At 29.9% G+C, this 17748-nt stretch overlaps 1 protein-coding gene across 8 annotated transcripts in view; it reads left to right on the top strand.

Moving 5' to 3' along the window:
* Positions 1–960: 960 nt before the first annotated feature.
* The window catches only part of LOC143249823 (inositol hexakisphosphate and diphosphoinositol-pentakisphosphate kinase-like), a 51932-nt gene continuing 35144 nt past the window's right edge, over positions 961–17748 (top strand). For 2 of the 8 annotated variants that reach the window (XM_076500368.1, XM_076500367.1), the window contains exons 1-2: positions 9933–11756; positions 16863–16984. In XM_076500368.1, coding sequence (XP_076356483.1) covers positions 11708–11756; positions 16863–16984 — 171 coding nt within the window. In that variant the 5' untranslated portion in view covers positions 9933–11707. Of the gene's footprint in view, positions 1057–3803; positions 3890–5495; positions 5619–9208; positions 9287–9932; positions 11757–15542; positions 15687–16862; positions 16985–17748 lie in introns of those variants that run through there. The other 6 variants (XM_076500373.1, XM_076500371.1, XM_076500374.1 and 3 more) reach the window with 6 other exon arrangements.

Here is a 17748-nt window from a genome sequence, read left to right as displayed (position 1 = left end):
TTCCTTTCTCATTAATAAATATTGATATCATTGTGATTCTCTTTTTCTCACAAATCAAGAACAATATTACTTTTGGCAATGGTTTACCTTTCTAATTAATCCACAACAGTATTACCTTGACAAAGGTTAACTTTCACTCTAATGAAAAACAGTAGTACCTTGCAAATGGTTTACCTTTCTCAGTAATTCAGAATGATGTAATTGTACCAATAGTGATAAATTTCTACTTATTATAAATAACATAATCTTGCTAGTTTCCATCTTTTAATTAAGAGTAATATATTCTTCTAGTTTTGTCATTTCTCATTAGTTATACATGATATTACCTCAGTGATGGTTGTTGTTTTTTTCTATTATTTATATATAATACTACCTTACTGATGGTTGTTCATTTTCATTATTTATCCATAATACTACCTTGCTGATGGTTGTTCTTTTTCATTATTTATCCATAATACTACCTTGCTGATGGTTGTTCTTTTTCATTATTTATCCATAATACTACCTTGCTGATGGTTGTTCTTTTTCATTATTTATCCATAATACTACCTTGCTGATGGTTGTCCTTTTCCATTATTTATCCATAATACTACCTTGCTGATGGTTGTCCTTTTCCATTATTTATCCATGATACTTCCAGCAGGTAGTTGTTCTTTCTCATTAGTTATCCATGATACTACCTTACTGATGGTTGTTCTTTTTCATTATTTATGCATAATACTACCTTGCTGATGGTTGTCCTTTCTTGTTAGTTATGCATGATGCATGTATGATATTGTCTTGCTGGTGGTTGTCCTTTCTCACTGATTAAGAGTGAGATGCACTCTTATACATTATTATGTATAATAATACATATTATTATATGTATTTATTTAGACATTTATATAAACATATCTGCTTATGTTATTATTTCTGGTAAAGTGTGATCTAGTGATTAATGTTTCTCTAGCTGCAGATCAGAATGTCCAAGGTTTAAATCAAGACAAGTCATTGAACATGCTGCACCATTTTAGCTGTGGGGAAATTATAACCATGACAGTGAATTCCAATAATTAGGTTAGTGGTAGTCATTTAAATTAGGATTGCTGATGACTGGTTGCCTTCTGTCTGATTAGCAGTTCTAAATTAGGGATGGCCATGAGATTACTTGAGATCTAGCCATTTTGCCTTTGAGTTACATAAGAGCTTTTCAAATTCAGAATACATTTCTCTCTTTTCACTTATTAAACAAGACAGTCTTCCTGGTGATCCTCTTTTCTCATAACTGTGAATGATGTTACCTTTCTTATGATTGTTTTCTTACTAATTAAAGATGACCTTTTGGGTTGTTCATTTTCTCAATAAATTTAAGAATGATGTACCATTCTGATTGTCTTCCATTTCTATTAATTAAGGACATCCCTTTTGTTGAGTATTTATTGTTTGTAACAGCATCTGTTAACCTTTTTCAATACCAAGGATCAGTTCCCTGCTTCCTTGAACTGTTTGAGTACAACAACAAAAAAAAAACATTATGATTTACAGGAGAATACTCTAAACTGTTTTATTTGTTTGTTTTGTAAAATCACACAGACCAGCAAGGTAATTGTGATTGACCAGCACTGGTCTGTGAAATAAGTAATATTGAACTCTAACACACATCACAAGTCTTAATTTTGCAAAGTAGCAAATTTGTGTACAAATAGCTTATATAAAGTATAAACATTATTTTTGCCTTGTGAAGTTTACTAGTCGTTTTTTTTTCTTCTTATTCGCTCTCAGAATTTATTTTCCGATAATTAAAAGCTACTAATGCCAAAACCAAGAGTTCTCCTCTTACCATTTGTGTATGTTTCCCAAATGTATACCTTCAGTTTGTTATGAACCATGCATGGTGAACTTACTCTGAAGTGTAATTTCAACAATCATATTGGATTCTTATTAGTAAACGAAAAAAATGTTTAGTTTAGATAAGGAATCTATAAAAAAAACTTCATTTATTTGATAACCTAAATATTTTAACCTGTATTTTTTGACTAAAAATATTGGAAAGCTTGTAAGAATGATATAATTTTGCTGGCTGTTTTCTTTTTTCACTAATTGAGAATGGTGTAATGCTACAAGTGATTTGGTTTCTGTTTATACTTTTGCATTACATTATAAATGAGAAAGTTGATGTGACATGGATTTATTATAACAAAATTTCTTATAATTGTAACATTTCTTTTATGTCAAGAAAGTTATGTTGTTATTGATTACAAGACAAATGTTAAAGCTTATATTATGATAGTGTACTGTAATGTAATCATATGCCACACAATTGTAACATTTGAGAACCGTAGACTTTATTTTACTGCTTTACTGGAGGCAGTGCCTATCATGGCCAGGTGGTTAGGACACTCAACTTGTAATCTGAGGGTCTCAGGTTCAAATTCCCGACACACCAAACAAGCTCACCCTTTCAGCTGTGGGGACATTGTAATGTGGCAGTAATTCCAATATTCATTGATAAAAGAGTTGGTGGTGAGTGATGATAACTAGTTGTTTTCCCTCTAGTCTCACACTGCTAAATTAGGAACAGCTGGTGCAGGTAGTCCTCGTGTAGCTTTATGCGTGAAATTCAAAACAAACATACTTGGAAGCAGATTTTAACTTTTCGTGGAATATAAATTGTTAAGCACTGAATAATCAAGTTTGTTGTAATCAAGTGCAAGACTTTTGAAAACTGAACTTTCAAGTTACAAATTTAAAGAAAAGGTTAGATGTCTGAAAATATTTAATCTTAAATAAAGCTATTTCCAGGCCTGTGTTTAAAAGGTGGTAGTATATAGGTATGTCTGAAACCATAGGTTCTAAAATATAATCTTTCAGCTATTATTGCAAGTTTTACAACTTTTTTTTTACTGAAGTTGTGTTAGACAGTTATGGATTAAAAATAGTACTAGCATTAGACATATATTTAAGGTGTACAAATACTGTACAATACTGGTTGAATCCCAAATGTTTTGCAAAAAATATTTGGATGCAGAAACCCATGTGAGAAAAAGTAAATTTTGAAACTTGTTCTTGGCTGCAGCAAGTTATATTCATGCACCAAATTTCAAAAGTATTAGTGTCTTGTCCCTCATGTCACACAGTGTGAGAGTATGTAAATATTAGTGTCTTGTCCCTCATGTCATACAGTGTGAGAGTATGTAAATATTAGTGTCTTGTCCCTCATGTCATATAATGTGAGAGTATGTAAATATTCTGATTCTAGATACCATGCATGTTTCATATGTTAAATACCATCAATCAGAGTATAATTAAGCCTGTTGTATGCTCTTATAATTTTCTAGTAGCATGTATTGACTTGCTTTTAACACTGTTTTTGTTGGGAATTCCCTTTTTCTATCTTTATTTTAGTTTTATTAAAACCTTTGCTTAAATTGTTTTAAATTAGTTTCATTAATAAGTTGTCTAGAGGGTTGCACTTCAAGTTATGTATCGTGATCGCTAATAATACTTTACTTGGAATTCACTGTGCTCTTTTTTTTTTTTTTTGTTTCTTTCTTTGATGCCACTTGTATTATTAAATTTCTAGATTTCGGTTGGTGATTAACATTGTTTTTGTTATTAATAATGTTTCCAGAATAGTTTACCATTTCAAAATATGAATCAGATGTGTGGAATTTAATAAATTAAAAACTATGATTTGTTTAATGACTATATTTCAGTAAAACGTGTTTTTGTTAATATGAACAAATAGTAAGTAATTTGTTCATCTATAGTTTTCGATGATTATATTTTATATTTTGTATTTAATCTTACCAAATTTTACACAGGTATGGACACTTTTCAGGGATCAATCGGAAGGTTCAGTTGAAATACCAACCCAAAGGTCGACCTCGCTGCTCCAGTAGTGATGAGGGTGAGATCAAGAGATACATATTTTTTAAAATTCTTATTGTTTATGGAGTGCTTCACATGAATTATTTTAAGAAATGTTCCAATTTACTTGTGTTTTAATGCAGTTTTAAAACAGTTTTCCGTCTTATCTGGCTGCAGATTTGGTATCTTAGGTCACTTGTGTGTTTCATACTAAACATTATTGATAGGAGTGTTTCTTGCATATAAAGTATCTTTAACCCTAGTCCAGAAATAAAATTGTACTCTTATTTCTCTTGTTACCTTTATAATTAGATTCTGATATTTCTTTGTTCAAAAATATTGAAAATTCTTTTTGCATTATTTCTGGTAGATACATATCTAATGTTTTTATCAGACCTATTTTTAGACAATTTCTCTGATTTAGCCATGATGAAACTAATTACTACTTTTGAGCAGTGTTGTTTGTTATTTCGTATTCTATGATTTGTTTCCTGCATGCATATTTAACCTTTCAAATTTGGTTTCTCCAGGAAAATTAGCTGATTAGTGTTATTTTAGTATCTTGGATGAACTGTCAGTGTACTTGCTACAGATTTTGTAGAAGTCTTAAGTGTTTAAAATTCTTAAAGTTTCTTCAACACTTATCTCCCCTCTCTTTTTTGCTTAAAAATGTGACCTGAGCTTCATTTGTTTCAAGATAATCAAATTTTTCAAGTGATTTCCTTGCATATTATAATTAGTTGTATGGTCTTGTATCTTTGGAGATACTACCTGGTCTCAAATGTTTTATATTTATTCTTTTTATAAGGTATTAAGTGCAGAACCCATCTTTTCTATATTGCATCCAAAAACAATTTCTCTTTACTGCAACAATCAACAGATCTTCCTTGGTTTTGAAATGGCTGCTAAACATCCCTATGTTTTGCTGTCTGTGACCAACATCAGTAAACAACAACATAAGCTATTTCTAAAGTTTTAGTATTACTCAATAGAGTTTACTCTGTGAAAATATATTGCTTGTTTATCTGTTGATTAAAATGAAGTCAACAGTTTACCAATTGTCCATCATTAGTCCACATTTCAGCTTTTGTGTTTTCATCATAATTTAGGTAAGTTATCAACACCATGATTTTGTATTGTACCAAATTTAATCATTGTATTGTTTTTTGTATTGTTGACTATTGTATACTCTGTTCTTTTTAGTGCTCATTTGATTAACTTATAAAACAAGAACTATTTTATTGAAAATATATTTTTATTGAAATATTTGAAAAGTCAAATTAAACATAATTTTCTTGTTTATAACTTTATGCAATGCCATTAAAGTTTACATAAATTTCACACTATTATGTACATGTTTAATATTAGCAGTAATAGTTTTATTTTCATGTAAAAATGCTGACTGTAGAAACTGCATTAAGCTCAATGAATGATTAGAAAAAGTAACAATTAATTAAATACATTTCCCCTAAAAATGTTTCCATATAACTCTTTCTTTTTATTTGATAGCTGTTTGAAATGCCACAAAACCATGCCTGCACCGAAATCTTTTAACCAGTTTCGATTGCAAACTGAATGTTTTTAGGATGGATACTTTGTAAGCAGTTATTTGATAAAAGTTCTCATATTCTGCTTTTTAAACACAGATATTCCCCGAGAACCATCTTTAGTCCTGATCCTGAAGTGGGGTGGGGAGCTGACTCCTGCAGGAAGGGTGCAGGCTGAGGAACTTGGTAGAGTTTTCCGATGTATGTACCCAGGGGGACAAGGTACGCATGGCCTGGCAACAAAACTGGCACACACTCAAAGTTGATTTTTTGTTCTTTGTTTTTTCTCTTATTGTGTTAACTAGTGACTATAGCATTCCTTTTTATTCATTTTTCTTCTTTTGAATGTTTTTTATTATTACCAAGAAGTGTTATTTGATGGTTTGAGTATAATACTGTTTGTTTTTTTTTTATTTTACTGCATGTTATTCAACAAGTTATTTCTTTTGCTCAAAAAATTATTTTTTTACAAAGTCTGTGCACTAAACACTAAATAAAGTTTCACACAACTCAAATAAAGTAGATCTAAGAATATTTTTAAATTGGATGTAATTGGTGATAACATACATCATTATTGATGTTAAAGTAACACGTAGCTTCAAGAAGTATTAACAGAAATGAATGAAAACCCAATAACCTGAGCACTTTTGAAAGGTAAACCTTTCATCTTCAGGAGCAAACAGGGAATTTCCAGTTTGCAGAAGAAAGGTCAACTTTTTGAAAGTGCTCGAATCATAGAGTTTGTATTCATTTCTGACGACATCATTACTCATTTAGGGCTTTAAGCTGGAACACAGCACATTCGAACATTTTGATATTTAAAGTAAATAAACATCCTAACTAAGTGTCCAGACTATTGACCAGTGAATTTATTTGGAAGACATCAAATATGATATAATACACAGAAAGACAAAAAACATTTGCTTTATTATTGAATCTGGGCCTCCCAGTGAACTTTCAAAACCTTATAATTGTCTAAATAATGTGTAATAACCCATAATAGTCTTGTTGAATTCTTCAGTTCTTCAAAAAATTTATGTTTACATAATCTTTTCTCCTCATTTAAAATGTAAAACTTGGTTCAGTAGATTTCCCTATCATATGTGTACCCTGAAGCATATTGTTGTTGCCAGTGGCACGTGAATATTCTTAATTACAAAGTTATAAGGTTTATTCTTAATTATTTGACAGAAGGTGGAAACAGCTGTGTTTGAAATATATTCCCATATTTGATTATATAAAACTTGCTCAGAGTAAACACTTCTGCAAGAAATATTTTCCTCAAAATACCCTGAATTACAATCAGATTAAGCCTTTATTTTAATCCTATGGTTACAGGTCCCCTTATTTTACACAACTTTTTTTCTGAGCTACATTCAAAAAATAATTAAGTAACTTTAGTATCAATATATATATATATAAATGAAATTAGCATTATAGTGTGTATTGCAATTTTTATATCGTTAAGATTCTTAATTCTTTTGTTTAAAAATTCTTAATTTTAAAACTGCAGATTTCTTGTCACATCATGCATGCTTTTACTTTCCTTTAGACTGTGTAACTTAGTTTTTTGTGTATGCAGTATTATCCATAGACAGAAATTAGGTTAATTGTTCTATTTACATAATCTTCTTTCAAACATCTTAGGACACAATAAGAAAGGAGAAATAAATTTCTTAGAATTCTTTTTAACAGAATCATCTTCTGCACATAGAGTTGCATTTTCTCAGCTAGTTAAACTTATTTGAGCTAAATGTTTATAAACAACAGAAAGGACATTTAAAAAAATGATTTTCCAATAGTTATTTTAAAACTTGTAAAAAACTTCCATAGAGAACTAGTAAAACTACCCTTAGCATTTGTATTAATGTTAAGTACCTGATTTGGACTATTGCCACACGGCACATTAATGTAGTTTTATAACGGACAAGCTGTAGAAGGCTTAGGTAATTGAGTACAAAACTTGTGCAGTAAAAAACAAACAATTGGTGACAGTCCAAATAAATTACTTAGTACTAATATGAGTACTCACCTTAAAAGCCTGAAAGGTTACTCTTAGCACTGTTTCTGCCCTAGAATTATGGTAGTCATATTGACAGTTAAGTTGTATTTGTATTTCAGTTTTATATTTTAGTTAATTATATGTTATTTATTTGAACGGTTTAATAATTTTTTAAAAATATAATCCAACCCCTCAGTTCATGGGGTTTAGTATTGTAAGCAAGACCAACATTCTGTAGAGGGCTAAAGTATCACTATTGATGATACCATAATATTGGTTGGGGATTCCCATTGAAATGTGATAAATAATAACAATGTTAAAGAACAGGAAAGAAAATAAAACATTAAAATAAATTATCTGGAAACATATCGGTATATTCAGTTAAGATTATAATCAAAGAAAGTTATTTTATGATTATTTGACAAAAGATTAAAATGTATGTACATTTTTCCTTTATCTTATTTTTGAACATTTCATTGTACTTTACATTAATGATTATAGCAACACTTGTTCATATGGTAAATAAAAGTGAAAAATGACAAATATGTACCTGAGAAAAACTTTTGATATTATTGCAGGAGGTTTTAGGGGTTATCATACTATAATGGAACTCTTGCTTATATGATACTTGAAAAACTTTTTTTTTATCAACAAATGTGCAACTCCCAACTTGCAAAATGTTTATCCTGTGTACATGTAGATTTGCAATAGGGGTCACAATTTTCCCGTTTTTGCCTCTGTTTCCTGTCATGGAGAACTTTTTCCCCATTCTCAGGGTGCAGATATGACATCATGAATACATCATACAATAATGGAACTCTTGCTTATGTATGTGATACTGGAAAAAAAAAATTGTGTTCCTGTTTTGCCTCGATTTTCTGTCATGGAGAACTTTATTTTTCTTCATTCTCAGTGTGCACATATGATGTCATGAATAATTGTAGCATGCTAAGATAATGCACCTGTGCCATGGGTAATCAGCTAGTAAAAATAAAATTTGAAAAGTGTAAGATATAAATAGTATTTTATACATAACATGAAAAATTACCTTGCACTTGAACTATTCAGTCTTAGTACAAATAATTTCAATCAATAAATAGATTTATTGGAACTACATAATTAAAATAATATCATTCTTTATGTATAAAATACTTGTAGTCTATAATACAATCTTACCAATTTTTATGAAGGTGTGTTGAGATAGCTTGTATTGTAAATATTATTTAACTGTGTAGCATATACAAGCAAGTGCCAAATGGACATACCTGTAACCATAGGATTAAAGTCTGGCAACAACAAATAACTGATGGGAGACCTGCTGAAAAAAACAAACAGTTTACTCTGATTAAGGAGATTTATATTTATGAATGAAATAAATCAAACCATAATTTTATCACAATCAGGGTTTTATCCAGGTTTTCTTAAGAGTAAAGTATTTTCTAATCCAGTGTGATCTAAATTTTATTGTGCAAAAATGATGACATAAAATATTTGAAAGTATAATCAGTTTTCATTCATACTTTTACGTATAACACTGCTTTAAAGTTTTATTTTTATAGCACAGAAAAGATATGCAAAAGATCTATTCGGTATTTATTAAACAACTTTTGCAGAAACATTATTTCTAATATTTTCTGTCAAAATCTGAATAGCTTTGAGGTGTGCAACCTGGATAAAACCTGGAGTGAAAAACAACAAACAATACAGAAGATATACATGTTTACAATAAATAACTTGAGTTTTATTTGTTTTTTTCCTTTAAATGCAAGCTATAGTTAAAGATTAAATCATGTGTTTTTTCCATATTCAGAGATGGAGTGAATCGGCCTTGGGTGTGTGCCACGGCCAGGAGGTGTTTTTTGTCGTCAGTCAGGCTTTGCACGTAGATGTAATCCTTTTTTCCAATCCTTGCATCTTGGTTTCCATTCTCAGCATGTCTTTTGATATTTCTTTCCCATTTCTTGTTTTTTAACAACCTTTAATATGGAAAATTGAATCTGGCCTGTTTCTGAAATTATCAGTGGATACTGATTTTTAAATTCACTTAATTTATATTGGCTAAATATCCAACAAATTGTGTTGTTTGTTATTGTATTTTATAAACATGAAGACAGCCTTTAGTTAGCTCTAATATAAGAAAAATGCTTTTACTAATCAGTCATGAGGATAAGACCCAAATATGGTCTTGAATTTTGTTAGGAAAGTTGTTAATGCTTTAGTAATACATTTACTTCACGTTACATGTCAGTATACTTCAGAGAGTTAAGAACACTTTCACATTTTACATAGGTTTGTTATCAAGTTTTCTGCTGTTAAATGAAATTGAAGTATTCAGTTCATATTAATAACTCAATTTTATATACAAAATTCATAAAAGTTCTTGAAAATTATGTTGGTAATTTTCAGATCTTGACTGCGATTAGAAATCATACTTCCCTCTACCAGTGTTATAGAAAAATAAGAATCTAACCTACATGTTGCTAATGTTTGTTATTTTTTTTAGTTTTGTTTATTACTATATTTTTTTTTTCTTACAAAGTCACAACATACACCTCAAAAATTACTATCTTGATAATACTGAATTTGGTGAATGTTGAACCTGGATTGAAAATTACAGTAGCACCATGTTTAAGTGAACAACCTGTTTTGTCTGTTCATGAAACATTTCCATAGATTTCACTTTGGAAGCATTTGTTGATCATTGTGTGGAAAAAATGCGATTTGATCTGTGTTTAGAATTAATTGAGCACAAAACATTATTAATACATGAACCAACCATGAAATATAAAGCAAGAAGTGACAAAGTGTCTGAAGTTGTTCAACACATTGAGAATGGGCTTTGAATAAAATTACATGAAAAAAAGTGCATTAATTTAAAATTCTTGAGACATTAAGAATTTCCATTTTAACTAAATTTCCATGAATTCAGTCTTCACTCTTTGATCCTTGGCTCTATTATGGCAGCATGAGCTTTTGATTGAAAAACCTCAGAATTTGGGTGAATACTTTTGAAAGTCTCGAACTTGTATTAAGAAAGGTTTTAGAACTTTGTATAGATCAGGAGCATAATTCAGTAATTACATGGCCAGGTGGTGAAGGCACTCGACTCATAATCAGAGGGTTGCGGGTTCGAATCCCCGTTGCACCAAAACATGCTCGCTTTTTCAGCCATGGGGGGTGATATAATGTGATGGTCAATCCCACTATTCATTGGTAAAAGTGTAGCTCAAGAGTTGGCAGTGGGTGGTGATGACTAGCTGCCTTTCCTCTAGTCTTATACTGCTAAATTAGGAATGGCTGGTGCAGATAGCCCTTGTGTAGCTTTGCACGAAATTTTGAAATAAGCCAAACTGAACATTAAAATATATTGAAACTATGATGTCTAAGATGTATCTTCTATTCTTTCAGTTTTTGTAGATTTACATTTGCTGTACTGTGATATATTGAAATTTCAGTATGATTGTACATGTCTTCATCCTAAATTCTTTATTCAGTGTGGTCTGCCTTCTGCAGGGTTTTTGGAGTTTTTTCTGGCTCTATTTTCTTATTTTATAATCCCCAGTTTTTTTGCATTTATAGTGTTGAATTCAGACAAGTTGTAGCATTCAGTTGGAAAGTGTCATTAATTCAGCCAAATTTGAAATATACTGTGTGTGTTTTTCTTGTAGCAAAGCCACATTGGGCTATCTGCTGAGCCCACCGAGGGGAATCGAACCGATGATTTTAGCATTGTAAATCCGTAGACTTACCACTGTACTAGTGGGGAGGCAATATACTGTGCCATTGTATTTTTGTTTTTGAATTTCAAAATTAGATTAATGTTTTTCTACATTAGAATAGAGAATACTGAAGTAATTCTTTTTATTTTATTACAGTATGTAAATTTCAACACTGATAATGCTTTACTGATACCTGTTGATAATTGAATGAGCCAAAGTGAGAATACTTATTTGTCTTTTGAATTACCATACACATGTACCAAGGGCATATCATAAGGGTTCTGCTTGAATGAATATACTGATCCAACTTAGAGTTTGAAATAACTATCATGGTACCCAATGCATTGTCTAACTATTACAAAAAGAGGCTAATAAGGAATTTGAATATGGTACTGGTATATGCTGGAAGAAATCAATTTAATAGCACAGCACAAATAGACCTTGATAAAAATCATGTTTTACACTATATCTGAAGTTTTGTTGTCATTTTACTGCCCAAAAAGCAGAGATAATTGTCAGTTGTGCAGATTTTGTGTAAAAGCTTTACATGATTCCAGTTGGATTCTTCTGTAAATTGCTGCAGACTTGAAATGCTCCCCAAACACTGTCAAATACACCATGATTATGAGACTGAGACAGGTAAGTTTGAAAATAGGAAAGGAAGTAGGCAGAACACCTAAACTCAGTAATACTGTTGTTAAATATCTTTATTTATGCAGCTTACAGGACAGAAGGAAGATGAGCATGATTTAAACAATCATATACCAAATGGCAGAAAAGTGTCCAAATCTCCAATATCAAGAAGACTCAGTAAGAATAGAATATTTGATTGTGTACCATTTAAAAAACCTTTAGTTCAATCTTTAAATGTTGCTAAAAGACTGAAATTTGCTAAAAACTACCAAAACTGGACTGTTGATGATTGGAAAAGGGTGTTGTGGACAGATGAGCTCAAGTTTGAAATAACTGGTTTAAATGCAGGTTGTACATCTGGTGGAAGATGAAAAATACTGATCTTAATACATAGCACCTACCATGAAGCATGGGACAGGCATTGTGATTGTTTTAGTGGTGTTTTCTGCTTAGGTGACAGCAGATATTTGCAAAACAGATGGAATAATGGACTCTTAGATACTGGTATATCATAGTATACCCAGTGGTTTGTGTATTATTAATAAAAGATTCTATTAAGAAGAAGATAATGACCTCAATCACTCATCAAATATATGCAGAAATTAATTAGCTAAGAAAGAAGCTGCTGGAGTCATTCATATGATGCAATGGTCTCCACAGAGCATCAATCTCAACATATTTAAGAAGATCTTGGATTTGATATATCAAAAATGTGACAAATTGAAAAATTATTTTTAATGAAACTATGGGAATGTATTAGAGTTATTTGGAAAAAAAACAAAAGACACTTTGATGAGGTATTTTTCAGTGATACCTGAAGACTGTCTGCAGTTGTTAAACCAAAAGGAGAAAATGCAAAATTGTAACTGTTTGCTGAACTCAAGCACTTCCACTTAATTTCTGTTGTACTAAATAAGAATATTAATAACATTTTGTTCTTTCATCTGTGATTAACTTCCACTGTTCTTTGAAAGTAGCCTGAAATCTAATTTTTGGCTTTGTCCTAACATGTTTGTATAGTATTTTCTTTATATATATATAAAATGTACATATTAAAGCTTAAAATACTAGAATAGTTAATTAACTAATGAAAGATTTAAAAAATATTATTCGTAATTAATTTGTGATTTATCAGTAGACTTTAGACAAATAACTACATTTTTGTAGAATGCTGCAAACACTTAAAATACAAAATATTTATCAAAAAGCTTATTTATTTTGTATCATGAGAAAGTCGTAACTACTTAATAGTTTGGACAAATCCTACATGTTTGTCAATAATTTGTTTCATTGATCAGTAAGTCAGAATATACAAATTTATTTATTTTGTTGTTAAATACTTGCTTCAAACATTGTACTCTGCAGACAACACATGAAATGCCTCACACACTGACCATATAAGTTTGTATAGTTATTAATAAATTTTTATTTAAATCATGTTGTTAATGCTTTCAATGAAATTTTTTTGGTGGATGTAATATGACAATCTCAGCAATATGTTCAGTTATGGTGTTAAACTTTGAAAGAGTCTCTGAAGCACTTGCTATGGGAATCACAGAGCTCTGCTATAGAATTTATGAAAAATTGGTGCATATTTCATAGGACTACAGGCACTGTATTTAAAGTTATTACTTCAATATTATAAATATTGGTGCAAGGTAAACAACTTCAGAAAGCATACATTGATACTGCAGAATTTACGTCTTGTTGTATTGCTATCTCGGGTATTCAAAAACAAAACTAATTTTTTTTTTAACCCAACGATTCAAGTTTTCACAATCTATATCTTTTATAAATTTGAAAGATAGTGTTAAACAAGAAAATAAAAGTATATTTTGATTCTTGTAACTGAATATATTTAATAACTTACAATAACTACTTAATTATTAGTTTCTTGGATGGTATGACATCGCATTTATTTGCATGAAATAAGATATCGGAGCCTATGGGTTAACCATTTTTAACCCTTTCTAGACCAAATACGTTGCTATCTCATATGAAATATTTATCCCCTCAGTGTTTTAAATTGGTTACCCTAAACTACATAACTTCAAAAAGGTTAATTAATGGTATAAAACAAGGTTATTGATAATGTTTGATATTTTGTTTATGATAAAACATTTTAAATATATGACACTGAAAGAAAAAAAAATTTTCATTTCAGAAGTTAATGTTTGATTTTAAGAAATGTGATTTTTTTTATTTATTTTGTTATTTACAATATAAACCGTCTTGTATTGAAATCTAATCAAGTCAAAAGTAAAACAAAGTCCAAACCAAACAAACCTTTAACTTCAGTCAAAATTTATAGTTCAAAAGCATTCTACTTGTGGAATGCTCAGTGAATATATATATATTTACATTAATTCTACAGTGCACAGAAAGTACTTGTGTTTACTTAAAAAACTTGTTAACAGTTGATGTTTTGGGCAGTCTTATGTGAATCATGTAGCTAGTTGATGTTTTTATCATTATAACGTTGGCTAAATTAAATACTTCAGAAAAAGAGGTGAACACTTCAGTTAGCCGTTTCAAGATATATTTTGTATAGGAAAACTCATAAGTAGTCTTACTACTATCTGACTTGCAAACTTTATTTTTTACTGTTTTTAACACACGTTTTTTGACAGCAAAATGTAAGGAAGAATTAAATACCCAAATTATATGACATAAAATACGAAATAATATTCTTGATTACTTTGATAGATGCTTTGTTATTAAGTTGTTGTTTTTTTAATTACATTTGTATCTGTAATAAAAGGATACTATAGTTCAGTGTATTAGACTTTGCTAAGAGGATGCTATTGCCTTATTTATAACACACATCTTTAATATGAGATTGCAACTGTTCTCTAGTACCAGTGAATTATTTCAGTCTGGAAAGAGTTAAACTATAGAATGATTATTTTGCTAACTGTTATGCTTAGAATTACTAATGCTTGAAACAACATTTCAAATGTTTTATGCCCAGTGCCATACCTCAACTATAGAGGTATTGTGTTTATTTATATACTTATGCTACTTTGCTTTCAATAAACAATTAAAGACAGATAAAAAATAGTGAAAGGTTTTTTGGGGTTTTTTTTCATTGAAGATGTAGGATGTCTTTTACATCAGTAAATGTTTGGGAGTTTACTTATTGTCTAGATTTGGAAATAGGGAACACTAAACTTCTCAATTTCTTCATTCAAATTTATAAGTTATAAAAGATTTGTAAACTGTAACTAATTTTATTATTTTGCATATGTTGGAAAATTCTAGTTTATATTTTAAATCTTAATGACAGCAAATCACAAAATGTGTATACATGAAATTGGAAATTCATATAGACTCAATAAGCAATATGAGATATACTAGTAGTTTGTAAACTGAAGAGAAAAGTCCACATTAAATTTAAATAACCCAGCTACAAAAGGAGAAAAAAAAAGGGGTTATTATGTATTATTAACAGAACACTTAAGATTGTGACAGTATTTGCAGTTTACATTACAAAGAACTGAGAGAGTAACTTAATTATTAACATGTTAAACAAGAATGTGTAATAAACTTATTACATTCAATGTCACATCATAGGTAATGGTTACTATAAGAATCAATTATTTGAATGTTAGAAAAATACAGATATTAAACAGATTGTATCACAAAGAGATACATAGTAGTTGTAATTAACACAATATAAAATTGATATAGCAAGAAAATATGTATGAACATTAACATGTGAAGCAAAATATGGACAGCAAGAGTAGGTGACATAGAGCAAAATATTTACAACATTTATCACAAAGAACAGTATAACAACAATCACCATAGTAAACACGTTGTCCTGTGTAAAGTTTGAATTGAACCATGTCACTAAACATTCTCATTTTTTCAACTATAGGGACTTTATAATGGGATGGTCAATACCACTATTTATTGGTAAAAGAATAACCAAAGGTAGGTGGTGGGTAATGTTGACTAGCTGCTTTTCTGCTAGTCTATCACTTCAAAACCAGAGATGACTGGTGTAAACAACTCTTGTGTAGCTTTGCAAGAAATTCAGTAAACAAATATATAAACAATAAGGTTTGAACAGAGTATAATTATTTTTACAAATGGAGTATGGGTAACACTATTTACAATTTTTTTTGTCATATTGTGATGACACCAGAATGAACTGTTTAAAGCATTGTTTTTAACCACTAGATATATTTAACTTGCAGTGGGGATAGTAATAACATACTAAATCATGCAAACTATGTTTTTCCACCATAACTTTTATCATTTGATTGTTCTGTGGTAATAGTTGTAGGTGTGGCTCGAGAGAGCATTTTTGTTCTTATTTCAGTTTTAAGAAAATTGATATTTGAGAATTATTGGAAGAATGCTAGCATTTGAAATCATAAGTGAAGAGCATAAGCTCTATTGGACAAATATGCAAATAGAGATCTTTGCATTTGTATCAGTAAATGTTTGTTGTAAAGTACGAAACAGATGTTCACAAAACAGTCGTTAATAATTTGATGAGAATACATCAAGTACAGAAATTTTATTGTATTAAAAATGTGTATCAATGGTAGAAATCTGTATTACTTCTCATGAAATGTAGAAACTATAACATACATGTTAATCAAATGAATAATAATACTTTGAAATTTATTTTCTGTTGATGCCAGCATTATTATGTTAAAAAGATAGGTGTATATCAATATTTATGAAATTCAAGACAGAAAATGCTCGTAATTGAAACATTTTCTGAGTTTTATATCAAGTGAAACTTTATCTAAAATCATTGCAATAAAATGAGCATGGATTCTGTCTTATTAGTATGAAATTAATAATTTTGTATAAGTATATAAATTAAAGAGCTAGTGTTTTCAGAACACTCCACCAGTTGTAGTAAAATTTCCCTCTTTAAATTGTGTCAAATACATTTGTTAGCAAGGGAACCATAAGCAAATATTATATTTTTGGTACTTTAATTCAGATAGTTGCAAAAAATTGTGTAAAGAAATATATGTTTTTAGTGTGCATGCATACATGTTTTTCATAATTTGGTATTTATTACTTAACCTTAGTGCTTGAGATGCTTTTTTTTTTATGTTGAGAAACAACTGATTAAACTGTCAATAGGTGAATATGCTGGGACTCAAGGCTTAGGTCTGCTGAGACTACACAGCACCTACAGACATGACTTGAAAATCTATGCTTCTGATGAGGGTCGAGTACAAATGACAGCAGCTGCTTTTGCAAAAGTAAGTGTTTCTGACAAGATGCTAATACTTGATATTATTGTGTTAAAAACTGTTAGTATAATGAATCGGAAAGGTGTTTTTTTTGCTTTAAAATTTTCCATTATTAAAATAAAAATTAATCTTTCTACTAAAGTTTTATTATTATCAACGAATATAATGCAGAACCGAAATTTTTCTGTGTAAGGTGAACTGTAAAACATAAGATATACACAGTAAATTCAATTAACGAATCATAAATAAGATTAATAAAGCCAAAAGAAAAGAACTTTAAATTTAACTCATTTAATGAGACAAACAGTAATTCATCATGTACGACAGAAGCAGTATGTTTGTAACTAACACATCAAACAAGTCATGGACAGCTAATGTAATTAGAGCATCGAGCAAAATGCACAGTTTTTATATAAAACAGTAACATTTTTATTACTTAAAAAAGTGTCCCTGCTACTACAGCAATAAGTCTATGGATTTACAATGCTAAAATTAGGGGTTCGATTCCCCTCTGTGGGCTCAGTAGATAGCTCGATGTGACTTTGCTGTTAGAAAATGCATGCACTTAAAAAAGTCATGTTTAGTTATTGTGTACAAATTTGCCAGTATGGTATGTTTTCCAAGTTATAGTTATTCTAGTTATGTATGTATTCAGATAAAAACAACTTTTTGGGGTAATGTTGGTTGTTAACTTTGTTCAAATGAGCCATTTCCTTTTGATTTTGTAAGTAAAACATGTTTTTGGCCTTATTCAGTTTAATAATTTTGAATAC

The sequence above is a fragment of the Tachypleus tridentatus genome, chromosome 4 (assembly GCF_004210375.1).
Source record: "Tachypleus tridentatus isolate NWPU-2018 chromosome 4, ASM421037v1, whole genome shotgun sequence".
NCBI lineage: Eukaryota > Metazoa > Arthropoda > Merostomata > Xiphosura > Limulidae > Tachypleus > Tachypleus tridentatus.
The sequence above is the reverse complement of the archived record's forward strand: the minus strand, read 5'-3'. Positions and strand labels throughout refer to the sequence as shown.